The following is a 27,956-nucleotide window of genomic DNA, read 5'->3' as shown; positions in this document are numbered from 1 at the left end:
TATATTTTAGATAGACTTTATTATGAATACCTGGTCCTTGCTATTTATACTGACATTGGAAGAATTCAGCACCCAGTGTAAAGGTATTTATGTTGTCTGTGTCTTAATTCTATTCAATTTTTTAAGTTCTGAAAACCAAAACTTTGATATGAATACATGTTATTCACTGAGTACATTGTAAATAGAAACATGCTCTTGATGTAGATAATTCTAGTACAATGTTGTAATTTACAGAGAGATCTCCCTGACTGAGGAAATCAACAGGGGATTCTGTTATAAAACCACAGGATAAAGATGAAATAAATGTCTGCTGTCAATGATGTATAGATTAGTGTTACAGAAATCTGTCACAGTGACAGGTGTTAGTCGTGTATGTCACATTACCCGTGTATCCTCAGACCGGGTCTGGATCAGTGATTATAGTGATAATCTCATCTTGACAAACACAGCAGGGGATAAACTACATCATCTGACAGATATACATAGTTATAATGGAGGACACACTGTGAACAATGACGGTGATTTAATTTATATAGACAGTGTATATAACATCAACAAACTGTCTATAGAGAACACAGTAAAGACTACATTAATAAAGTACAACACAGAACCATGGGAACCACTGAGTGTCTACAGCTCCCCCTCCACTGGAGACCTGCTGGTCGGGATGTATAATAATGATACAGATACAGGCAAGGTAGTGCGGTATAACTCCACAGGAGAACACATCCAGACCATACAGTACGACAACAACACAGGTCAGGGACTGTATAGTTATCCTACCTACATCACAGAGAACCGCAATGGAGATGTTATTGTGTCTGACTTTGGCCGTGATGCTGTAGTGGTGACAGAACGGGGAGGAAGTCATCGCTTCTCCTACAGAGGACCTCCATCAGGATCACGACTAGTACCACGTGGAATCTGTACTAACGCGCTGTCACACATCCTGGTGTGTGATGGTTACACCCACTCAGTACAGATGTTAGACAGTGACGGTAACTTCCTGTCACAGATACTGACATCACCACACGGGATAGACACACCACACAGCCTGAGTTATGATGTTACCACACACCTACTGTGGGTAGGGTCAGAGTACAACAACACAGTCAACATATACAGAGTGTTAGACAGAGACTCTCTGACTGGTAAGTAACACTGTAGTTTGTTTAATTGTATTGTATAATTATAATATCAGTACTAATTAATAACTACATTATATTAGAGAGGTCATTTAAGAATAACTTTACGTGAATGTAATCAAGTGTTTATTTACAAATGTTAAAGTTTGATCACAAATGATTCCTCAATGTGTAAACAACAAACAGGAGCTGTTAAAGATGAAGTTAATAGATAGATTAATAAGAGTTAATAGATTAACATCCAGTCTGTAATTAACCATGATTAACTGTACGGTGTTGTCTGTAATTAACTGTACGGTGGTGTGTGTAATTAACTGTACAGTGTTGTGTGTGACTTCATTCACTGATTCTTATTTCAAACTTTTCTGTAAATTTTTCTCAGAAACTTCTTATATAAAGTACATACATAGATCTACACATTTTGTGTGACAGACAGGTTTTGATTTATAGATCCATTTATGATATACTGTCATTGGGGGAATTATCAACTTGTGAAATTTTGTGCTGTTTTGTTTGAGAAATAAAATTGGTGTTGTATGATAAATTTTATGAGAATTAGTGAATGGTTTAAATTTTAAAATCTTTTCTAATTATTACAATATCCTAACCTTTATAATGTATTCAGTTTAAGTAATTCTACATTCAGAACAGATGACATTTTGTACTGATGTTGACAGTTAGATATAGACACCATTGACATTAACACAGCTCTGTCTAGGAATGTTGTGTATTTCTGTAGCAGGTGTTCAGTAAATCTACACTGTGTACTAAATTGACATTTTTGTGCAGGAGAAAGTTCTAGAAATAATGAAATTTAAGATTGATGCCAACTTAGGATAAAAAAAAATATTTACTTTTTAGTAGAGACAGAAAATCAAATTAGCCCAAATGCTACTGCATTGATTAATTTTTGTGACTTGCTAATAAAAGGGGGATAACCCAAATCTCTTTTTGAAGATTTGTAGAAAACTAGGTTGTTCCCCTTTGCATAATGAACATATAAAATACTCCTGAAATAAAAGTAAAACCCTGCTTTCTGCATTTTCAAAAATGTTGGTCCATGAAACTAAAATATGACCTTATCATTACTGCCTGTATCAAGTATTTATAAATGACATAGTTAAGGAGAGGAAACTTGTACATTTATCATTAGATCCATTCTATCCATTTGCCATCCAAATTACATGAATATGAAAGATTGGAAGCCCTTTGCTGATACTGCACTGGAAGTTTGTCATTTATGCACTGTTATAAGTTTTGAAGGTCACTGTCAGAAATATGTAGGGTTGATTTCTGTGGTTTACACACATTAAATAAGTTTTTAGGCTTGATATGGGGGGGGGGGTGTTAATGTATTATATGTCTATCCTATTTCCAGTTATGTCAATATATTTTAAAATTAGGCGAAACAAAAAAATATGTTTGTTTACTGTTACATGCTGAAAAAAAAATAGGGTCGGTAGGTAGGAATTTTTTTTTATTTTATTGAATTTTTTTTATTTACAAATTCACATGAATTGGTTGAAATACAAAACAGTTTTACTACTGTGTGATGCTTTACTTTTGTTTGGGCTTGCCATAGGGGCGATAGACAATATCTTTCTTGTCAACTGCCTTACAGCTACCACACAGTGGTAAAACTGTTTTGTATTTCTTCTTTAATTCCCTGTTGCACTTAATCAATTTAGCGTTTTCCCCAAGCAAAATTTAATGCATGGGGGGAATTTTGCTGAATTGACGGCATGCAGCATGTCTCGGTTGAGTTACTTGTACATGTGTCTGAATCTATATATAAGTGAAAATTACAAATGCATTACCAGTATTCATTTACATTTTTTTTTTTTAAATTTAAATGATAAATACATTTTAAATAAATTGTCAATTTAACTTAAAAAAAATAAACAATTGATTTCTTTTTTATAAAAATAGATCTAATCATCTTTTTTGGGGGCGTGGGGGTATTTTGATTGACCTCTAATTTCCCACTGTCTTTTTATGTGCTGTTTTATTCTTGTTGTCTACAAACTGAATAGGCCCTATAGTGACCCCCTTTTTTAAATTTACTTCATTTTTGGCTGTCCCTACTTTTACAGTCATCTTTAAACAAAAAAGGGTGCACACTTTGTAGCACCAATGACAACATGTTTGTTTTTCAACGTAAGCTGTTGAATGTAGGTCATTGTGTATTAAAGCACGTGCACTTGACCGAAGTAGTAGCCCATAGTTCATAGAGTAAATAAACAATGATAATGTTTATAGGACATGTTTATTTTAAGCATATATTTATGCTAAATATGGTTTAAGAATTATGTGTTTAACTAATGAATCCTTTTTGATGTCGGAACATAAATACTATTTATCAGTCAGGGGTGAGACTGAAATCTGTCATTTTTGAAAAATGATGGATAATCGTCATATTTACTTACTACGTATTTTCGTCATTTTTGTCAATATGACTTACTATCGTCATATTTTCTTTTTCAACTTAACTCTTCTATCCTGGTTACATAAAAGCAAAATTTGAATTCGCCGCTGAAAGAAGAATGTTTACGCAAGTTTCATTTCATCCGGGTCACTAATTACTGCCGACCACGTGCGTTAGAACATCAACATGGAAGGTGAAAGTTATTATTTAGCGGTAAAATGTCGAAGTTTGGTAGAATTAATTTGCCATTTTTACATGGCTTTTAGTCCTATAAAAACATATAGTACACCGTCTGGAAGAATACGTACTTGTAGAGAGAAATCTCGACAAAAAGTTAAAGCCATAAAAAAGTAGTGCGCCCCGTAAAACAAGCGAGATATTTCAGTGCGCCCGGACCCTCCATTTTGAAAAAAGACGGAATGTCGTCATTTTCGTCTTCTTTCCTATTTAATGCAAATAAATTGACAAATAACTCTTCCATTCTTATTTTTGCTTGGGAAATTTGTACTGTCAACATAACCAGTATTGTAGTCAACTGTACTAGAGAAATCAAGTTTGTTTACGATGTTTTTTGTCCTTTTTTCGGTTGGTGGATCTAACATTTTTCAAAGAGAGGTAACTTGGTATTCTAGAAACACTCTAAATTTTTATGACTGTTTTTCGTCATTTTCTTAAAAATGACGAGTTTAAGTCATAATAAAAACTTTATTTTATGACTGAAAATCGTCATTTTAAATATGACGGATTTCAGTCTCACCCCTGACTGTTTATAGAATGACCTGGAAATGTTGGAAAAACCCACATGTGCAATAACAAGTGTATTTCTTTCACGGTGTATACTATCTTACAGCAATTAATTAATTTTTCATGGTTATAAATATTTTAATCAAATAAAAACTTAATGTTTAATAAAATACCAGTAAATTGCAATAAACATAAATTGACAGCTTTGCATCATACCCCGGCCGTACTGAGATTTGCATCGAGTTCACCACAGGTATGCAACATGTTTATAGGATTCTAGTGATCTGAATTGTTTTATTAATAGATTAATAACTGATAACATTCAAAGTAAATCATCTTCTTAAAAAAAATGTATACCATTAATAATTCATGCATAGCAGGAAGCATAGCGGCAATGTTTGATGCATGGCGGGAGATCTTGAATGCATGGCGGTATTGCAATGTAAAAACGGCCTGGGGAAAAAATTATGATAATTTATTCGAAAGTACAAGAAATAGTCTATTTCTAGTACTTTCGATTTCAAACCGTTGACCGATTAAGATGCATGTAAAAGTTTAACTGACCGATGAGTGACTTCTGGATTTTTACGACAAAAAAAAAATTTGGGTGGGCGACTAAATATAGGGTCGGTCGGGTAACCGTAAACAAACATTTTTTTGTTACGCCTTAAAGTGATATTAGAAATCATAACTGTGTATTCATACTAACGCTGCTGATGACCAATTTATGAGAAAATTGTTGGATTGCTTTTATTTTTTTAATTTACACCCTTGGTGGGTCCCACCCTCAAGAATGTGTATGTGTCACTGTTTGTTTTTTTTATTGGGGGAGAGAGAGAGGCGGGGGAGGGGGGGGTTGCAAGAGTGTCTTATTCTGTAATTTTTTAATGGCGTAATATAAGAAAATCATTCTTGACACTAAGGCTGCCTATGGTATGAGGGCATGTCATAACTCAAAACAAAGGTCATGTGAGTATGGTTAAGGTCATCAGTACTTAGCTAAAGTACATGTAAATGCATTGTACCTTGACTCTAAATGTTTTATGGAGGAAAACAATGTAACATTGATTGCTCGTATATGTGATAATTAAAAAGCTTATCATCTGATCTGAGGTGTGTTGTGACCCAAAGTTATGCTGGCAAGTTAAACATGTTAAAGAACATTATTTTGTGAGTATACTCACAGAGCCTTTTAAGATACCACAAACTTTAAAGTAGAAATATTTGTAAAGGATGCATTTAATATATCATTGATAACAGTTATCAAGACATTTAATCCCTAATGATATTTATTCACCCCAAGGAGAGGGGGATAGACTTTTTACCCTTGTGTCTGTCTGTCCATCTGTAACAAATTTCCTTTGCAGTTTTCTCAGTAACTTCACAAGGCAGATGCTGAAAATTTTAGCATACTCTATCTTTAGGCATATGGTGAGAATCATTTTTGTACAAATCTGATGTCAGCTTCCTGTTTATGCATGCATTTGTTCGTAGCTACCAAATTTTCGTTGAGTTTACTTAGCAATATTCATGGAAGATGCTTGAAATTTTAGCACACTCCTTGTTTTTGTAGGCTATCTGGTAGGATTCATTTTTCTAAGAATACAATGTCAAATTTCCATTACAGTTGTGTACATATTCACATGATAACGTATATATACACATCAGAGCAGGGTGTTACTAATGAGCATTGGCACATTGATTTTTGTCTTATTTCATGTGTATTTGTTATAATATTTCTAAAATGGCAATATTGGAAACAAGAAATCCTCTTACATAGTCATTTTAGATCACAATTCAACAATTTTATCCCCAATTTTTTTCCCTTTGTATACCATGGTATATTATCATAATAAATAAAGTCTTTCTATAAATGTGAATACATGTATCTAGATTTGTTTCTAAAAATTGTCTGGACTCGAGAAACATTTTTGCTACTCCAATATCATTAATATTGGGACTCCAGCGAAGTAGTACTAAAAAAGCCTTTGCTTTGTGATGATTAATCAAGATTTATTAATTATTTACAATATAAAACTTTATTCTTCTAACAGGACTCCCTCTGGAGGACATCAAATGTAAAAAGCATCCCAAAAGTTCCATTGACCAGTTCTGTACCCCGTGTGGTGTTCCCTTGTGTGTGGAGTGTACCAGCTCTGAGGATCACAGCAGACATGACCTTATGAATATAGATACATTGTTTGACAACATTCACAGGATAGAGGGTAGGTTTTGAAAATTCTTCAGAATTTGATATCCATAGCAAATGGAATATTTTTTAAATATTTGACTGTTTTATTTATCGTATAAAAAGTTATATAACAATAACCTTTAGTGACCTGTGCCAAAGGTCAAAATGATAATTTTCTGGTCAAAGTTTGTAGGTCATCCATTTACCTGTCTGCCTTGTTGTCTGTAGGTTTGTCTTTAACCAAAGAATATAAAGATCACTTTATACGTTTCTCTGTCTAGCTGTCCATTTGTATGTCTGTGCAATCATGCCCAGGCCATAACTTCATAATGGGGAAACACTTGAAGCTTATATTGAATAAAATGATTTGGTATCTTGACCTTAACCCAAAGTCATTTTAGCAAATTCAATGTCATTTGCAGAAAATGTCTACCAGGAATTCCCTAACCTGTATTTATTGCCTCAAATTCATTTGAACAAATTGAAGGTCACTAGCAGAAAAATGTATAATTTGGGTACCTTACATGACTTTCTAATAGATAAACATTGGATGTTTATGCTTCACACAAACTTACTTAGGATTTGAGGGCATCAACTTCCAATGTTTATCCATTTTCCATTGTTTACATGACTGTGTGCATTTTAGATGCTTATGTTCACGAAATGTCAAATCTTTTTACTCCGAAATTTGTTTTACTAGATTTTTAATCAAAAGGAATGCACATTATACATTTGTAGTACTTACTTAATATGATTAACCAATTCACTTGCACAATAGTTGAGAAATTTGTACAATTTATAATATATGTTTATTTGAATGTTAAACACTTGAAACTGTCATGCCCCAATCCTGTAGTACTTTCAGTACTCTGATTACTTTAAGACTTTGCTTTCTTTATGGATTAAATTTGTTGAGATGATCCTTGTCATCTTTGATTATCTATTTCTTTTTAATTTTGTAGATGGATATATATTTCTGATGTGCCTTCTTCTTTCCAAATCCTACAAAATAAACATGAAAGAAGGAAACTGGATGACCAAATATTATGCTGTTGCCAACAATTTTCATTCCAAGGAAGTCACAAAGCCATTCGCTCTTACAGATTTAGAAAAATACAAACCAATTCTAAAATTCAATAATTCGGAGATCAGTTTTTCCATTGAACTCTTCAAAGATATCAGTTTCCTGAAATTTTCAAAGAATTCAAAATTTCTTGACATTTTCTTGACTTCGGCAGAAAAAGAAAACATTGCTGAGTACTGTAGATCGTGGAATTATCCAAGAAGAGAGGATGAAGTTTGCTGTTGGTTATTGCCAGAGAAAACAGAGGAGTTGTTAGAAAGACTTGGGGAAGATATTTTCACGCACCCAACAATGGAGGACCAGTCATTCCATGAAGCCGTATTTAGAAAATGTAGGTCTACTTTCAGTACACCTAACATAATTCTTTAAAAAGAATTACTGGCAGACGTTTGAATGATCAACTGTATTTATTATCAAAATTTTGTTAATTAACATCAAGAAAAAGAATTCTAATATATTTCTTTTTAAGATGAAACATATACATAATCATAATTTGACTAATTTGTTTAAGTATAATAATACTAGAGTTTTTGTCTCTTAGTCGGTGTACCAATTCAGGTAATAATGAGGGGAGACAAATCTGTGAAACTTTTCATTGAAAATCTAAAGAAAGGGAAGACCATGATGTACCACGCCTCTGGGATGATAATCGGATGTGCAGGTAGTGGGAAAACAACATTACTAGAAAGACTTAAAGGCATCAATCTGAAAGAAATAAAGAAAAACACCAATTCAACCAGAGGAGTTGACATCCACACGGATGTCTTTGAAGTAACAGATAGCATCCATGGTATGCTTTATTCATTGTCTTCATTGATCGTGATAAGTTGCTATTTATATAATAGTGTTGTGATTTGCATGCACTAAGTAGTTAGGGTTTGACATTTGGTGCACGAGCCGGAGACAAGTTCAATATGTGTCAAACCCTGACTACTTTTTATGCATAGTGCATGCAAAACAAAACAGTATTGTTATTTTTTTGCTGACTGTTCTATAAAAAATGACTTTTTTTTTAAGTTTACCTGAGCCCAAGGTTCAAGTGAGCATTTCTGATCACATTTTGTCCGTCATCTGTCTGTCTAGCTGTCGAAGTTTAACATAGGATTATATAGGAAATGTCTTTAAAAATCTTCTTCTCGAGAAAACAGCAAAGCCATGATTATAGTCATATTATAATAGAAGTATCCTCAGGTAGTGTAGTATAGCCACTAACCAAAAGGTTAGGGGTCAAACAATATGTAAATTTAGGATATTACTTTATTTCCCTTAAGTTACAGTATCTGTTGATGTCAAAGTTAAATAATTGATACAGTACTAAGGTCAACCAGATGGCTGGGCTATATCACATTGTTATTAATCCCTTTGAAGTATAATTAGTTAATCTCTCAAGTCAATTAAGGTGCCTAATTATCTATTCTTAAGGCATGACATGTGTGACAACAATTATCACTCTACCTGTGCGTGTCACCTACTCATTCAAATAATTACTAGATTTACTATATAACAAAATATATTGAATAAAGAATAGTATTTGGGACAGAGGACAGTTAGTCAGAGTGAGTGATAGAGAGAGTTAGCTTGAGTTAGGCATGCAGCTAGCAGACCCAGTCTTAGATGTGTATATATAACGTACATATTCCTGTAATAAAGACTGGAAAAGACATTTCTACTTATATCTTAATTCTTGAAGGTTTTACGTCAAGGACAGTAACCAAGTAACCAAGTCTTATGGTTACTGCGTGACCAAGTGTTGTAGGGTGCACTACTTATTCCGGGTGGATCCCTATCCTCCCATAGTGAAATTCATTGCCCCAGGAATGAGCTCTGGTGAAAGGGGGTGGGTCTATTGATTATATAGTGAAAAAGCATAATTTCTTTGAAATTATGAGTGATGAAAATATATTCTGCTCCTGATTTTAAAAGCAAAGAAACAAAGTGAATATTTATGAAAAGCAGTGCTTCTTCAAAATTGTGAGATTCATGGACCCTTACTTATGTAGCAATATACCTTTATCACCTGCATTTTGGGTTTATGTCTTTCAGTTGATTGGATACACAAGAGCATGCTCTACATATGAACAATTTCTAAAACAAAGCAAGCTATTGACAAACAAGTTGATGAAACAAGGATATAAACAGCCTCGTTTGAAGTCATCATTTCGCAAGTTTTATGGTCGATACAATCACCTCGTCAGCAAACACAACCTATCATAAAGTCAAATGCTGACTGATGTTTTTCATACTAATTGTTGTCGCCCGTGTGGCGGAGTGGAAGAGCGTCTGCTCTAGTGTCCCAGAGTAAAGAGTTGATTCTTAACCCACAGGTTCGAATTCCACAGTGGGATGTTGAGACCGGTCCTTCGGATGAGACCGTATAAACTGAGGTTCCAGTCGCATTAGGTGCTGGCACGAAAAATATCCCTCACTGCTTATTGGCCCTGAGTGCTGAGCATAGTTCAAAATTTGCAGCTCTCCACTGGCAAGTGGTGGTGTCTCCATATGATTGAAAGATTCTCGAGAGGGATGTTAAACAACAAGCAAACAAAAATTTATACTGATTGTTAGACCATTATTTAGACACTGAATTGTGTACGGATTTTCCCATTTTAGCTCACCTGAGCTGAAAGCTCAAGTGAGCTTTTCTGATCATCTGTTGTCCGCTGTCCGTCCACCTATCCCCCTAGCTGTCCATCCGTCCGTCTGTATACTTTTCACATTTTCAACTTCTCAGGAATTACTGGGCCAATTCTTAAGAGCCACTGGGCCAGAAAAGCTGAAACTTATGAGGAAGCACTCTGGGGTATTGCAAATTTAAAATTGTTGAAATCATGACCCCAAGGGGTAGGGTTGGGTCACGTTAGGGAATCAAAATTTTTACATTGAAATATATAGGACAAAATCTTTAAAAATTCTTCTTCTCAAGAACCACTGGGCCAGAAAAGCTGAAACTTATGTGAAAGCTTTCTGGGGTAGTATGGATTCTCAATTGTTTAAAACATGGCCCCCGGAGTAGGAATGGGCCACATTAGGGAATAAGAGTTTTAAATTGAATATATTGGAAAATATATCTTTTAAAATATTCTTCTCAAGAACCACTGGGCAAGAAAAGCTGAAACTTATGTGAAAGGATCCTGTGGTAGTGTAGATTCTAAATTGTTCAAATAGTGCCCCCCACGGGGGTAGAGTGGGCCAACAGTAGGGAGTCAAACTTTAACATTGAAATGTAAAGGAAAAAACTCTTTTGAAAAATCTTCTCAAGACTGTTACATTAGCTCAGTCGGTAGAGCGCTCGCTCTGTGTTCGGTAGGTCATGAGTTTGAATCTTGGCCGCGACTGACATAAATCTATAAAAAAAAAATAGGTAGCAACTGTTCCTTCCCCTTGTGCTCAGCACTTTGAAGTGAAAGTTGCGGGTCCTAAGGATGAGACCTTAAAATCTGAGGCCCCGTGTCACGGCAGGTGTTAGCATGATAAAGATCCCTTACTGCTTAATGGCCCTGAGTGCCAAGTAGAGCTCAAAATATGTAGCCCTTCACGGGTATATGTTGACATCTCTATATGAGTGAAAAACTCTCAAATGGGACGTAATACAATCAAACAATCAATAAATCTTCTTAAGAACCTCTTGGCCAGAAAAGCTTAAACTTATGCGGAAGCTTTCTGAGGTAGTGCAAATTCTAAATTGTTCAAATCATGACCCCTGATGAAGGATGGGGCCAAAATAGAGAATTCATGTTTTACATTGAAATTTAAGGGGAAAAAAACTTTAAAAATCTTCTTTTTAAGAACCACTGGGCCAGAAAACTGAAACTAATGTGGAAGTTTTCTGATGTAGTGTAGATTCTTAATTGTTCAAATCATGACCCCCGGGAGTAGGGTGGGGCCACAATAAGTATTACAAGGGGGAAAATCTGGTGAAGAACAGCAGGGCAAAAGTTACTCAGTTGAGCGTTGTGGCCCATGGGCCTCTTGTTTTCTGATCATGACAATGAGCACATGGTGGATATGACCGGTCGGCAGGGGATTCTCACTACTCCATGGCACTTTATCCCACCTCTCTTTTCCAGGGGTCTGTGTTTGCTCTGCCCCTGATTTGTATTTTATTTAATGAACGTTTGAGTTTGAATACTGTTTGTTATCTCCATTTTTATCTCTACTGGTCAAAGACCAGAAGAGCTTATGCGATAGTTAGGTGTCCGTCGTCCGTCTGTTTAGCTGTCCGTCCGTCTGTAATAAATTTTTCAAAATGCTACTCCTCCTACAGTTTTGGTCTGATTTCAATATTACTTGAAACACAAGTCGACTACACCAAGGTACATAATTTTGTTTATCGGTTTTTGATGTTGATGAACGGTATTGCCATGGTTACTAAAAATGGAAATTTCTTTGAAATATTTTGAAAATGCTACTACTACTATTTTGGTCTGATTTCAATATTACTTGGCACACAAGTAGACTACATTAAGATGCATATTAATTCTGTACATCGATTTTTGATTGTAATGAACGGGTTGGCATGGTTACTAAAAACAGAAATTTCTGTGAAATATTTTTAAAATGCAACTCCACTTACAGTTTTGGTCAGATTGCAATAAATCTTGCCAAGAAAAAAACTAAACCAATGATATTTTTTTTAATTTATTGCTGTTGCAAAGTTTCAAGTTCAAATGCCATTTTTCTCTTCCTTTGTTATAAGATTAAAGCATTGAGTTACAGTCTCATCAGAGACTTCTGGTTTTCTTTAAAGACCAAGAGAGGCCAATGTGAAAGGTTATTGTTAGCTCACCTGAACTGAAATTTGTCTGTTGTCTGTCGTCATCGTTGTTGTTGTTGTCGTTGTAAACTTTTCACAATTTCATCTTCTTCTCCAGAACTACTGGGTCAATTTCAACCAAACTTGGCACAGAATATCCTTTGGTAAAGGGGATTCAAGTTTGTTCAATTGAAGGGCCATGTCCTCTTCAAAGGGGAGATAATTACAAATAAGTAAAAAATTAATGGCCTCTCTTAAAAATCTTCTCAAGAACCACTGGACCAGGAAAGATGAGACTCATGTGGAATCATCCTCATGTAGTGTAAATTCAAGTTTGTTCAAATCATGACCCCCGGGGGTAGGGTGGAGCCACAATGGATGATCAGTTTTACATTGGGACATATAGGAAAAATTTTTAAGGACAGATGATACATTGCTCAATAATATATAATTTTTGTTAGGATTTTGTCATTGAAATATTGCTACTTTAACATGCTTAATCGCAAACAATTGAGGTAACATAACAGGCATATGTGCAAGATACCAGAGGATGTTGTTCCCTATAAAATCCTTTGGAAATAAACTTCATTTGCCAATATCACATTTCTTAGTGTTTCAATTTTTAAAAGACAATTATAGAAACTGGTTTAGAAATCAGAATGTAATTAAAATTTTAAATATTTTTCATACATTACGAAGATATACAAAACAGATATTTGAGAAACGTATCGTCTGACCTTAATAGCAATTCTCTGTAACCAGTTAAACTTTTTTGTCATGGTCACCGATTTTGATGAAACTTTGCCCATTATTACAACTTGACAGCAGAAACATATATCAAATAAAATTTCGTTGCTATGTGTCTTGGTTGCCATTGTAACAGCCAGAAAAGTTGGAAAAATTGAGATTGTCAGCTACTTTGAATCTTTATTAAGCCTTAATAAACATGATAAAGACTAAGAACAACAAATGAACCATTCTCACAAAATCATGACACCTTGTTGCCACTTATTCTATGAAGAAATATTTAGAATATAGGGTAAATCAGGGTAATTTCGACCACCATTTAATTTCGACCACAGGAACACAACATTACACAAAGATCTACGGAAGCGTTGATACATGTTTAATTCATTCGGAATTATAGAAAACTATTCTTCAAATTGTGTGTCCTAGTGTAATTATTCATCGCAAATATGGCTTGATCAGTGATATAAATAATATTTTTACTATTATTTATGTCTCCAGTTTGACGTTTTAAGTTCCCGTCTTCAGTGCGCTTGATTTATCAAGGAAATGCAAGAGAGACAACTCGTACCTCTTTTTAAGTTTAACCTCGTTCAACAGTCTATAGCACGAATTAAATTAAAATTGTTTTATTTTTTCTTGGAATATCTTTAAGTTGCAGAATTGTACAAATTTATCTTGGATTTCTCTCAAAATGCACAAGAAACGTCCATTTGATTTTGGTCGAAATTACCCCTACTGATTTTAAGGACGCGGGGTAAATTCGACCACTTGTTCTGAAATATGTGTAAGTTGTCTTTAACAGCTGGTTAATGCAATGCAGAGTTAGATCTTCAACAACAACCAAAAAAAATGATTATACTGTATATGTACAATATTATCTACATATAACCTTTTATATTAAAAAAAAAATATGTCAGATTAACATATGCATGCCTAGCTATATACTAGTATATTGTCCGGGCCGTTCACGAGGGTGCATCACTGATCGACGTGCGAGAGAACACGGAGTCGGCACTGGCTATGAAATAACACATGACGAGAGCAATCCAAAAGTTTCAAAACCCGTCAAATTAACAAAAGAGAGGATGCAGGCAATATTAAATGTATGTAAAAAAAAAAAAAAAAAAAAAAAAAAAAGTTTTTGTAAATTTTTTCATCATTACGAATGCCTAAACTTTGACGGATAAGACTGGGGCTATCGAAAAACCAACAAACAAGTCGTATTAAGATCGTATCACACAGTCCAGGTACATAAATCCAAATAGTACCCAAAATATCAGAACAACGCACCAAAAGAGCCACAACAATCTTGAAAAAAAACTATGATGTTATACATTATTAATGATTTGTTTGATTTTTTTTTTTGGGGGGGGGGGGGGAGGAGGATTTCAGAGAACTTTGCTTCTGTAAATCATTATTTAATTGACTTGATCGAATTTCTCAGGATCTATCTCTTTTAAGAATTAAAAAAAACATGTACAATACGTAATATAACGCATTCTAAATGAATGTGTAAATGGTAAAAATTAGTGAAGGAAAATATATGCAATTCTAATGCTATGCTCAAACCTTATACATATATATACAATCTGTATGATTATGTTGTGAAAAGACGATATTAAATAAAATCACTTTTGGGGAGGACATATTAAAAATTATATCAAAGAAATTATTTGTGGAATCTGAGAAAATTTTAATCTTTTTGCATAACTATATATATCACAATTTTAGAATATAGAGTTGGCGAATTAAAAGCAGAATTTAGAATTAAGAATAAGAATTAAGATGTCTATAATTATAAGACAGCATTGAAAAGCTTAGGTACTGTAACCCAACCCGTTTCTTTACTGTATGGATACTAGTACTTATCCATTTTAATCTTTTTATTGAGAGAGATAGCTAGATAGATACAGGTATTTTCTAAATAAGGCAATAGTTTCTCGGACCATAAATTTTGAATAAAACGCGACAGGTAAAGGTTACTTGCATTGCAAGATTATCTTTCTTTTTGATGTTTGTTGTGGTCGAAATTACCCGAGGCCGGGCGAAATTAACCCATGCAACATGCTTACTTATTTTTAAACCAAATCATTATTTTTTATGCATTTTTAACTCCTAAAGCAGAAAAATATGTTGAAAAAATCGATCTCAATTACTTTGAATCTTTTTTAAACTAGTACATTTGAAAACAGTCGTGTTTTGTGGATTGAAAGCCACAAATCAGCATAAGTGGTCGAAATTACCCCACTCTACCCTATCTCTAAGTAAGTGGTAGCCATGGGTACATTTAGAATATGCTGAAAAATGATGAAAAACGCTCAATATTCACTAATGATAGGTGTAACATGATCAAACTTAATCAACAACCTAAGAAAAACAATAAAAATATTTGACCTTAAGTAATTAGGTATTGGAAATATTATTCTAAAAATAACTTTCAAGGTTGCCATGGTAGCACAGTGTAACCATGCAAAATTTGTTGCTAAGATTGGGTTAATGCTGCTATCTTGAGGAAAAACAATAAAATTCATGACTGGCACATATACATATGTACATCCTTAAGACCTTGCAACACCGACAACATTAGAAAAATCCTGGAAACAACATACCAGTTGTTTAACGTGATATTTTTTTTTGCTGCTTTAGTAATTTACTTACCTTTTAATCAAGAAACATACACCTTGAACAGTACTTATCTGGTAGAATTAAAGTTGAATATCATATATTGATAAAGTTTGATGAAAAATACACCTTTGCTAAGGTTACCAAGAAGGGAAGAGGTTTGATTTTTTTTTTTTTTTATATCAATATTAAACCCAATGTGCCAGCTTTTTGCATCCAGTTAGAGATTGGGTGGTAGTCAAAATTAAACGTCAGGTTAGTTGTTCATAAATATAAATCATAAAAGTTTTGCAAATTACATACAAGGGTATGTATCCAAGAAAACATAATATTTTTCAGATTCTTATGCATATTTTTTCGGCTAATTTCCATAGCAATGCTCTATTTAAAGAATTTAATTTGAATTTTTTGAAATGTGAAAATTACGGTCACACCAACGCCTTAAAAAATTGATCATCAGTTATATAGAAATATGCTTTTTAGGCTCATGTGAGCTTTTCTGATCACATTTCGTCTGGTGTCCATCTGCCTGTCTGTCTGTCTGTTTGTAACCTTTTCACATTTTTGACTTCTTCTCAAGAACCACTGGGCCAATTTCAACCAAACTTGCCACAAAGTGGGTGAAGGGGATTCAATTTTGTTCAAATGAAGGGCCACGCCCTCTTTCAATGGGAAATAATTAGGAATAAGTGAAAAAAATAATGGCATCATTCAAAAATCTTCTCAAGAACCACCGGGCCAGGAAAGGTTAAAGTTATGTGGAAACATCCTCAGGTAGTGTAGATTCAAATTTGTTCAAATCATGATCCCCGGGGTAGGGTGGGGCCACAATGGGGGATCAAAGTTTTACATAGGAATACATAAAAAAAATCTGCTCAAGAACAGCAAAGCCATTTGTTATATTGATATGAAAGCAATATCAGGTAGTTTGAAATTCAAGCCCCCCCCCCCCAACCCCATGTAAACTTTTCAATACTGAACTGATTTTTGCTTTTTTCCTAGCCAATGTGCTCAGGTGAGCGATGTGGCCCATGGGCCTCTTGTTAAAAAGATAGGATAAGATTAAAACACTAAGAGAGTAATTTTAAAATCCCTTCGTGGTATTTAAACCATGGCAACCGTTGCCAACCTATAAGAAATATCATATTTCGTACTTGGTATATGTTACACTATATGAAATCTGGCGCAAGCGCGGGGAATTGAATTTATACTACTACCCACAGAAAATATATTGTAGTTTCTACTGATAGCCTACAGGCTTATAGCAGGAAGAAATACTTTGTTCAAAATCCTGCATGAAGTAGATGTACATTTCCACCCCCCCCCCCCACTCCCCCCATTTGTGAAAATTAAAAAAAAAAAACAATTTCATTAATTGGCGTTTATTAGGAAACCTGTTACTTTATGTTATGGATATTGTACTTCAGATGCTCTTATTTCATTTCCTTCAAGGATAAAAGCAGGGAATATGCACATTTTACTGATAAATTGATTTTTTTTGGGGGGGGGGGGTAAAAATTCACTGGTGTTTTGGTCTTGCTTTATAAATATGTATGTACCTTATCGATATGTAAAAAATGTACTTTACTTTTTTACATACATGTATCAATAAGGTTCATACGTATTTATAAACCAAGACACAAGTACCTGTGTAAAAATAAGCTTTTAACGCCCTATGAATAGGCCGAGTATTTGATACAAAAGACTGTATTCAGAAAAATAACTGAAATGTATTGATTAAAGCACAAAATTTTACAGCTTTGATTGTATTTGAACAATACCTTATTCATTAATTTTCTCTTTTCATGTTAGCAAGTTTATAACGAAGTACAAATTGTACTTCGGGTTCGTTGCCACGATGCTCTCATTGAGGATTTTACCGATAAATTTATTAGGAAAACCTACCACATATATGTAAGTTTTTTTCGATATATAAATATATTCAAAACTTACAGTGTTATCAATGATTTACCATTATTTCAATGACCATTCACACAAAAGCTTTTTTTTTATGTTCCTGTAGCATAATAGCCTCATTTTTTTAAACATCGGGCTCGATGCTATATGACGTTCTAGAAGCTTCCATCAATATTAAGATCAGTGAAGGACGAAAATAATTTGTTCATTTCCCTTTTGAATCAGGTATCACAACTTATTTCTTTTATATCATTTAAATCAAGTTTTGATTGAATAATTCAGTGATGACGTTTTATGAAATAAACAAACGATTGCTTGTTGTCAGTGTCATTAAAAATTGCCAGTAACTTTAATTAGATCTGCCAACCCGAAACGCCACCGAACTCATGTTTTTGCTATTTCATGGCTGTTATAGAAAATGAGGTTAGACTTTTAATTTAATGTACGATACTAACTATGCGAGTGAAATCTAAATATAGTTTATGGACATCAACTTGTATCTAGTGTATTCTTAGAGTAGTTAGTAAGAACTCTGGTGCACCCATTTCGGAGTTTATTTGCAAAATTTATTGATTTATAAGTGTAGATGTATCTGATGTCTATTATTTCTTGCATTTCAACCAATAATTGTTTTTATTCTTAAATGTATGATTTTATAAAATTAAATGAACAAAATACTTTTGAATACTTTGTTTCCATAGTAACATATGTAATAGTTGATTTACCAAACATGTTTACCATGCATTTAAAACATCAGGCTTTCAACTTTCAGAAACAGTCATTGTCACTTGTTTGCTTTGCTGCAAACGTTAACTATGGAACTCTGAACATGTTGAAAAATGCAATTGTTTTTAGCTCACCTCGACGAAGTCGAGATGAGCTTATGCTATACCGTCGGCGTCGGTGTCGGCGTCGGCGTTAGCGTCGGCGTCCCAGGTTAAAGTTTTAGGAGCAAGTCCCATTCCCAAGTAACTATAAGCCCTACCTGGACCAAACTTGCATGGATGATGCATGTAGGGATGGACACTACCACACTTGCTTCGGATGCTGGATCTGATCTAGATTTTCCAGATGAGTGACCAGGTTAAAGTTTTAGGAGCAGGTCCATTCCCAAGTAACTATAAGCCCTACCTTGATCAAACTTGCATGGATGATGCATCTAGGGATGGACACTACCACACTTGCCTCAGATGCTGGATCTGACCTAGATTTTCCAGATGAGTGACCAGGTTAAAGTTTTAGGAGCAGGTCCATTCCCAAGTAACTATAAGCCCTACCTTGATCAAACTTGCATGGATGATGCATCTAGGGATGGACACTACCACACTTGCCTCAGATGCTGGATCTGACCTAGATTTTCCAGATGAGTGACCAGGTTAAAGTTTTAGGAGCAGGTCCATTCCCAAGTAACTATAAGCCCTACCTGGACCAAACTTGCATGGATGATGCATCTAGGGATGGACACTACCACACTTGCTTCGGATGCTGGATCTGACCTAGATTTTCCAGATGAGTGACCAGGTTAAAGTTTTAGGAGCAGGTCCATTCCCAAGTAACTATAAGCCCTACCTGGACCAAACTTGCATGGATGATGCATCTAGGGATGGACACTACCAAACTTGCTTCGGATGCTGGATCTGACCTAGATTTTCCAGATGAGTGACCAGTTAAAGTTTTAGGAGCAGGTCCATTCCCAAGTAACTATAAGCCCTACCTTGACCAAACTTGCATGGATGATGCATCCAGGGATGGACACTACCACACTTGCTTCGGATGCTGGATCTGACCTAGATTTTCCACATGAGTGTCTTTTAGCCATATTTTAACCAAATTAGCATGGATGATGTATCTAGGAATGGACACTTCCAGACTTGCCTTGGATTCTGAATCTGACGTACATTTTCCAGATGAGTGACCAGGGTAATTTTTTTGGAGTAGCTATATAATATTATGGCCTGTTATGATTAAACTTGCAAAGATGGTGCATCTAAGGATGAAAACTTCCAGACTTGGTTTGGATGTTGGAACTGACCAAAATTTTCTTGATTACTAAACAGGTCAAAAGTTTTTTGAGCAGGTCTATAATTAAATCAAACTTGCGTGGATATTGATCTTGGGATGTACCCTAACTAGAAAAAAAATATGATGTGAAATTTGCCTTACATGTAGATAACATTCGTCGAGGTGAGCTTCGTAATCTTTGATTACCTATGTTTAAACTTTAGGACAGGTTGCTATGGTAACCATGACACGTAGCAACCAATTTTTGCCTGATTTGAGTGTACGGTATCAAAGACTTTTATCATAGAGAGTTGAAAAATTCTGAGACTATGTGTGCCACAGCTCCTATATAGAAGTTTGTCATTATAGAGAATATCTCTTTAAAAAAATCTTCTTCTAAAGAACAGCAAAGCCGCAATTGTCAGATTTATGTGAAAGCATCCTCAGGTGGTGTAGATTCAAGTTTGTTCAAATCATGACCCCCTGGGTTAGGGTGGGGCCACAATGGACAATCAAAGTTATACATAGGAGTATATAGGAAAAAGTTTTAAAAATCTTTTACTCAAGAACAGCAATGCCATGATTGGTCATATTTATGTGGAAGCATCCCCAGGTGGTGTAGATTCAGATTTGTTCAAATCATAACCCCTAGGGGTAGGGCAGGGCCACAATGGACGATCAAAGTTTTACATAGGAATATATTTGAAAAATCTTTAAAAATCTTCTTCTCAAGAACCACTTGGCCAGGAAAGATGAAACTCATGTGGAATCATCCTCAAGTACTGTAGATTCAAGTTTGTTAAAAATATGACCCCCAGGGATAGGGTGGGGCCACACTTGACGTTCAAAGTTTTACATAGGAATATATAGGAAAAATCTTTAAAAAGCTTCTTCTCAAGAAACACTGGGCCAGGAAAGATGAAACTCATGTGGAATCATTCTCAAGTAGTGTAGATTCAAGTTTGTTAAAAACATGACCCCTGGGGGTATGGTGGGGCCACAATGTACGATCAAAGTTTTACATAGGAATATATAGGTAAAATCTTCTCAAGAACAGCAAAGCATGATTGGTTATTAACTATTCGGAAGTATCCTAAGGTAGTGTAGGTTCATACTTGATAAAAATCATGATCCCCTGGGGATAGTGTGGGGCTACAATTGATGGTTAAAGTTATGCATAGGAAAGATGAAACTCATGTGGAATTCTTAAAAAAAAATCTTCTTCTCAAGAACAGCAAAGCTAGGATTGGTCATATTTATATGGAAGCATCCTCAGATAGTGTAGATTCAGATTTGTTCAAATCATGACCCCTGGGGAGTAGGATGGGACTAATTGAATGTTCAAACTTGAAGGGAAAATGTCACAGTTAGTAAAGAAATATGTAAGCATGTAACCAGTTAGTGTAGATTCAATTTTGTTCAAATCATCCCCCTGCCCTTTTAGGGGTGGGTCAGGACAACTTATGCCTTAAAGCTTTTCAATACTGAACTGATTTTTGCTTTTTTTCCCTAGTTACAGTGCTCAGGTGAGCGATGTGGCCCATGGGCCTCTTGTATTAGGTTAAAAATAGTACAGAAGCACTAATAGTTTGATATTAGTCTGCATGCTGATTGTGATAAATGGGGACTGTCACAGATTAGAACATAATTTATGAGTTGTAACTAACTGAATACTAGACTATTTATTTCATTGATCTTGATCATCCCATTTCTCTTGCTTTCGGGCAACAAAGTTTCATCTATCAGTTTATTTTATACTTTATTTATCCTCTAAATTGTTGTATTATACTCAGGTGATCGTTAAGGCCTTGGGCCTCCTGTTTCTGTATCCAAGTGTAACTGATTAATTTAATAATCAGCCTCTTAAGATATATCAACACTAATGGTTGTCCTATTGCTCAGGGCAAGTAAATTCTCAGTTTGCGCAAGTGAAATAGTCAACGTACTTGTCTGATCACGCGAGTGAATTTTTCTAAAAGAAATGTATATTGATATGTAGTTTACATAAGTTTATAAATAAAGCAGTAAATTAAACGATTGATTTTCGCCAGATACATGACTGACAATCATTTTTTGCATTCCGAATCCCTCAGTTGCATTTGTAGATTTCTAAGTTCAATTAAAAACTGGGTTCATTATTCTGTTTCTATGGTAATAACACACTACCTCTAACAACTTTGTAACCTTCTTTTTAGATTATTTATTAACTCACAGAATATACATTACATGACGTATAATGAACAAGATATGTGTGTTTCGTATCAACTGTTTTTCTTTGGCATTGCTTCACAGTTATTTATTGAAAATCAAAATTCACAAAAGTATCCTGCTGAAAATAATTTTTAAAAATACAAGTTTTATTATAAACAAAACAAGGGAAGAGAGTATTGCTGTATGACAATGTGTGTTAATAGGTTATATTTAAAGGACAGTGGTACATATTCATGTACAAACGTAGCATCGACTTTTATTATCTTGTAGCTTAATTGCCAGATTAAAAGTAGTGTATCTAGTTACCCTTTTTCTAATTTTATGAACATTTATAGTAATAAATGAAGTTATTTTCTTCTTAATTTTGGACAACTAAGTTTTGCATTCAGGCAAGTCAAAGTTTGAGATTACTTTAAAGGGCAAGTGAATCTGAAAGATAATGTCTATCCCCCTATCCTTGCATTGGCAAAATATGCTCAATAGTTTGATTTAAAGATAATCGTAAAAAAAGGTCTATTTTTGTGCAAATTAAAGAAAATTTTATGCATGTTTTTAGCTACAGACTTATTTACAGGCGAATAAATGTCCATTTGCTTAAAGTACAGGGAAAACAAAAAGAGAAGGGGTTAAACAAATGGCATTCATTTCCATTTGCAGTTAATTCTTCAAGCCAGCAACACCACTTTAAACTTAGACTTGATAAAAAAGACCTAAAACAGAGTATTCCGGAGTATCATTCAGAGAATGCATTTGATGATGGGGAAACACAGGAAAAGATGGAACCAGTTGATAATGAGGACAATAAGTTTGAAGCATCAAACAGTGGAGGAATATCACATGATGATACCAACATTAAAACTACCTCATCCTATGAACCACAAGGGGCCATACCAACAGAAAATGTAGTGGAAGTTATAAAGGAAAGCAAAGATATTCCTTATAGTTTGGAAATTTCTGGAAATTTGCAGATAGAGGCAAAAAACATTTCAGAAGATCCAGATAAAAAAATTACCATGACTGACTTTGCGGGACAGTGTGCCTATTATGCCTCACACCAGATTTTTTTGAGTCCAAGGGCATTCTTTATTCTGGTGCTCAATATGGAGAAGAAGTTTGATGATACGGTTGGAGAAGAAGTATGTTGTCAGGAAGGCTCCATTTACAGGGGATGGACAAACAGAGGTAATAATTTAATTATGACAAGTATAATTGCAATTTTATCCCATCTTAAGACAACTTGTTATTGCATGGCATTCATCTCAGTACGTATGTCTTTCTGTCTCTTAGCTTTAGATAGACAGATAGATAGATAAATAGATATAATCTAATCTAATCTAGATAGATAGATAGATAGATAGATAGATTGTAGTGTTTGCACGTGTACCAATCGTGTCTCTACTGAGTTCAGCCAAAGCGACATCGCTTACATCAGCTGTTTGTCACATGACAGGTTTAATATTAGAACATATATGTAATATTACAAAGATCGTAAAAGTTCAACAATATACGGGTATCTTTCCGCTATAAAATTTATTCTGTTTTCTTTGAGACAAATTCCTTAACATGAAATGTGCTGGGAGCAACTTCCTCGTGATCGGGAATTATGTAAAATTTAGCCGTCTTTCTATAAACTGTACACATAGATGTAATATGCATCAGAATAATGTAACATTACGGAATAAATAAAGAGTGTACAACCAGCTCCCAACACTTTTAAGAATTGTAGGAATAATAGCTACAAGTGTTTAAAAATTCAGATTTATAGTAAAGTGGATATCGTTGAACTTTTGATATCTTCAAGGGGCTGGATTTGTCATTCTAGCACGTACTGTACAAATGTGCTCATTACGGCTATATATAAAGTCTACACATTATCAATTTAGTTTGACAATAATGTGGATTAACATATTTCAGAATATGTCTCTATTTTGGTCCGATTACGCTTGCTTAGTATCTATTTTTATTTTTACAAACTACGATAATAGCTTGATCCGCACCTCAAGTACAGAGAAACTGCATGTCAGAGAGAGTCCTTAACCCAGATGCGTAGATAGATAGATAGATGATAGATGATAGATAGATAGATAGATAGATAGATAGATAGATAGATGATAGATAGATAGATAGATAGATAGATAGAAAGATAGATGATAGATAGATAGATAGATAGATAGATCCATCCTAATCTTCTACCTTGACTCATAATTTATACGATGTTCTTTTGTTTAGTCCTATCAATATATATATAAATGACATAACCAAATCATTTAAGCAAAGTATACGCTGAAATGAGAGAAAGGTGTTCATTAAGAACTATGCACGCTAACTCTCGATTCCTGCCTTAATTTTACACCCAATCAACTACATAATTATGACAATTTTTCAATTAGACTTATTTTAGTGCAAACATGAATTGAACTGAATTCCATTGTAATTGATTAATAATTTTAAAATCAGAGAAATATGGGGATAACGAACAGTAACCAAGCTCAAAAGTCCATTAAAATGATACAAATTGGGAGCAGAGGAAACACAAACCACTAAAACAACATCAGGAGTGGGATCAGGTGCCATGGAGTAGGCATTCCCTATCACGTGCCGTGTGATCCTTCTCATGATCAGGTAAAGGAAAACATCTGTAGACAATTCAGAGTGAAAATAATGGCCAGGTCATTCTTTGAAATTATCAGTCAACATTGAATATGTTGAACTTAACAATTGATTGTATTTGCTGACAAAGTCATTGTATCAACCATAGAATTTGCAAAATTTTAACTTGAAATGAGATTATTGATATCCTTTTGTCATCAACTTTTTTTTGTTAATATTACGCATTCGTTTTAAAAAATGTTCGCACTAAGAACATCTTGCACATGAATCAACTTGGAGAGATAAACTCCATATGCCACTTATGCAGGTGAAGTTGTATTTTGCTTCACAATTATCCAAATATAAAACAGATTTGTCTGACTCTGTGGGGTCTTTTACATCACCTGTATGAAGAATGTGATAAAAAGTTATAAATCCTTGTTACTCACATACTCGTCCTGTAAATATCTGTTTGTTAAATATCTGTTTGGTAAAAAAGAAGCATAAGAAATGAAAAGGAATTGCAAAAGTAGATTTTTTAAAAATGAAGGAATCAACACCTTACCTAAATGTACCATTTACTGCAATCTATCTTAATGAAAACTCTTACAGCTGAATGTTTCTTTGTTATTCAGATTACCTTGAATTCTGGATGAAGTCCATTCACCAGTACAGCAGTGATAAGGCTCCTGTGATCCTGGTTGGTACTCACAGTGAGAACAAAACAGAAAAGGTATCATACTTAAATAAACATGTCTTTTTACTTAAAATCATTAATTAATTATGCCCTCCTTCGAAGAAGGGAGGGTATATTGCTTTGCTGCTGACTCTCTGTCAGTCTGTCTGTCGGTCCACCAACAGTTTTCGTTCATTTTCTTTGCAGAGGTTGCACATATTGAAATGAAATTTGGTATACATATTTATCTAGAATATCTAGGTCAAGTTCTGTTTTGGTAACGATCGAGCAATTTTTGACAGAGTTATGCCCCATTCAACGTTTAAATCAAATATCCGATGTTTGTAAATTTACTTTTACGTTACTGTATTCATTTTTGAATGTTATCTTTAAACCTTAGAAAGTAGCACATAACTCCTAAAACATCCCCCCTTCTGACCATTCAATTACAGCGTGCTAGTCCGCCATGTACAACAACTACCGCTCGATTTCTGTGATGCATTAGGTTTATCAATCTCTTGATCTGAGCGAAAGAAATATTCTTAGGCATTTTTAAGTGCCTGTTTTTCAGATACTGAGGTTGAATTTTCTCTAACCAGGCATAGTGTAGTAACCCTTCGACTTCCGGTCAAAGAACCGTCATTCAAGCTTAAGAAACGTATGAGCATGTTGAGTCATTATGTAATGCATATTTGCATTTGCAACTCTCCTTTACCTTTATTTTGAGAATTTCCAGCAAGAGGAATGAAAATGCATGCTTTCAGTCATTTTGAGGAAATATTGGCAACACATCGGGAAAAGAAAGAGGGATTTTTTTCCGGAATATTAGAGCAATACTTATGATTAATAACTACAAACCCTTGAAAATTCAAATTATTGTCAAATGTTTTATTAAACATGCATTTTTTGATTTTCTGTTAAAAGGGCTCAAAATCAACTTCCGATAATGGAATGAAAATCATTCAACCGCTAAATTACTGATTCGGCAAAGTTGAAGATGTCCTAACTTTTTAAGTACAAAGTTATAACCCGTATATAATTTCCCCCCAGAACTAGGATGTTGTGTTTCTTTTGCATTTCAGTATTTGTTGTGTGCACATTTTTATTTCCTTTTTATCTCACCTCAACGAAGTTGGGGGAGCTTATGTAATACCCTCAGCGTCGGTGTCCCAGGTTAAAGTTTTTGGAGCAGTTTTCTTTTCAAGTACTTCTATGCCCTATATCAATCAGAGATGCATGGAGGATGCTTCTAGTGTGTTTCATTGTACCAGTCAAGGTTTCAGATGCTGCAATTTCAGCTAAAGAATGACCAGGTTAATGTTTTTGGAGCAGGTTAATGTTTTTGGTGCAGGTTAAAGTTTCTAGAGCAGGTCTCTTTCCAAGTAACTTTAATCCCTATATTGGCCAAACTTGCATGGATGATACACCTAAGGATGCACACTACTGGACTTGCTTCAGATGCTGGATCTGACCTACATTTTCCGGATGAGTGACCAGGTTAAAGTTTTTGGAGCAGATCTCATTTCCAAGTAACTATAAGCCCTATATTGGCCAAACTTGCATGGATGATACATCTAAGGATTCACAGTACTGGACTTGCTTTGGATGCTGGACCTGACCTACATTTTTCGGATGAGTGACCAGGTTAAATTTTTTGGAACAGATCTCATTTTCAAGTAACTATAAGGCCTATCTGAACCAAACTTGCATGGATGATGCATCAAGGGACAAACACTCTCAAACTTGCTTCAGATGCTGGATTTGACTTACGTTTTCTGGATGAGTGACTAGTTTTAAGTTTTTAGATAAGTCCATTCCAAGAAGCAAGCCATATCAGACCAAAATTGCATAAATATTGCATCTAGGGATGCACACTACTAGATCATTAGTTTAGTGTGGTACTTTGCCTTACTTAAAGACAACATTCGTTGAGGTGAGCTCTGTAATCTCTGATTACCTATGTTTTGAAATAAAGAAGACAACGTTATAATTTACCATCCACCTTTTCTCTCTCTCTTATGTCTTGGATTATAAATAAAATGACCTTGACCTTCATATCACAAAAATCATCATAAAGTTTTCAAAATGCTATTGCTTCATACTTACTACTAAATTATGTTTAATTAACATATCTCTTTTCAAGACTCCCCCCCCCAACACACAAACAAACCCGAAACAGCGAGGTAGATACGCAAGATATAAAATTTACAACTGATAGGGAGATCTTATGAGTTTCATTAATAACATTCAGTTCCGCTGATGTGATCTGATAGTTTGCCAGTATTCATTCTTCATTTGTTTTGTCAATAGAAATTATAATTATTATATCTAAAATTTATCTTTAAAAAGTAGCGATTGTCAGCTATATTCATTAGCATTTCGCGTTTTCTGGTGAATGTATTACTTTTATATGAATAATTTCATTTAATGATATTGAGAATTATTTCAATTTAATTTCCATCGTTTTTATTAATTGAAAATCCTGGGATCCGCTCCCACAGTTCCTTGAAAACCTCATCACAAATGTACCCAAAAGATTTAGCGCGCCGGAAGTGTCCATGATTCTGCTAAACTAAGAAAGTTTACACATAATTTATCCTCTCATAAAAAATATTAGCCCTCATCCAATGTAGGAATGCCTGATTTGAAGAGGAAAATTCAGGAATTATTTGGCTACAGCCATGTTTTGACTTGAACCTTGCTCTACTTTCTCTTCCCGTAACTTTTGTTCGACCAAAGCTAGCATGCGTAACATCTTTTGTTTTTGAAAGGAGTTTGGGGGGGGGGGGGGGGGGCTTTTTCTACAATCACTCACCTCTTTATGGATTGAAGAATCTTAAAGCTTATG

At 34.6% G+C, this 27,956-nt stretch overlaps 1 protein-coding gene across 1 annotated transcript in view; it reads left to right on the top strand.

Moving 5' to 3' along the window:
- Positions 1 to 286: 286 nt before the first annotated feature.
- The window catches only part of LOC133201886 (uncharacterized), a 38,928-nt gene continuing 11,258 nt past the window's right edge, over positions 287 to 27,956 (top strand). Inside the window, exons 1-6 of the mRNA XM_061337679.1 lie at positions 287 to 1,151; positions 6,369 to 6,539; positions 7,468 to 7,920; positions 8,131 to 8,379; positions 22,501 to 23,025; positions 25,068 to 25,165. Coding sequence (XP_061193663.1) covers positions 317 to 1,151; positions 6,369 to 6,539; positions 7,468 to 7,920; positions 8,131 to 8,379; positions 22,501 to 23,025; positions 25,068 to 25,165 — 2,331 coding nt within the window. The 5' untranslated portion in view covers positions 287 to 316. The remainder of the gene's footprint in view (positions 1,152 to 6,368; positions 6,540 to 7,467; positions 7,921 to 8,130; positions 8,380 to 22,500; positions 23,026 to 25,067; positions 25,166 to 27,956) is intronic.

Source organism: Saccostrea echinata, unplaced genomic scaffold, assembly GCF_033153115.1.
Source record: "Saccostrea echinata isolate AGI-Se365-2 ecotype Australia unplaced genomic scaffold, CSIRO_AGI_Sech_v1 ptg000046l, whole genome shotgun sequence".
Taxonomy (NCBI): domain Eukaryota; kingdom Metazoa; phylum Mollusca; class Bivalvia; order Ostreida; family Ostreidae; genus Saccostrea; species Saccostrea echinata.
Note: the sequence above shows the minus strand (reverse complement) of the source record. Positions and strands in the feature narration are given on the sequence as shown.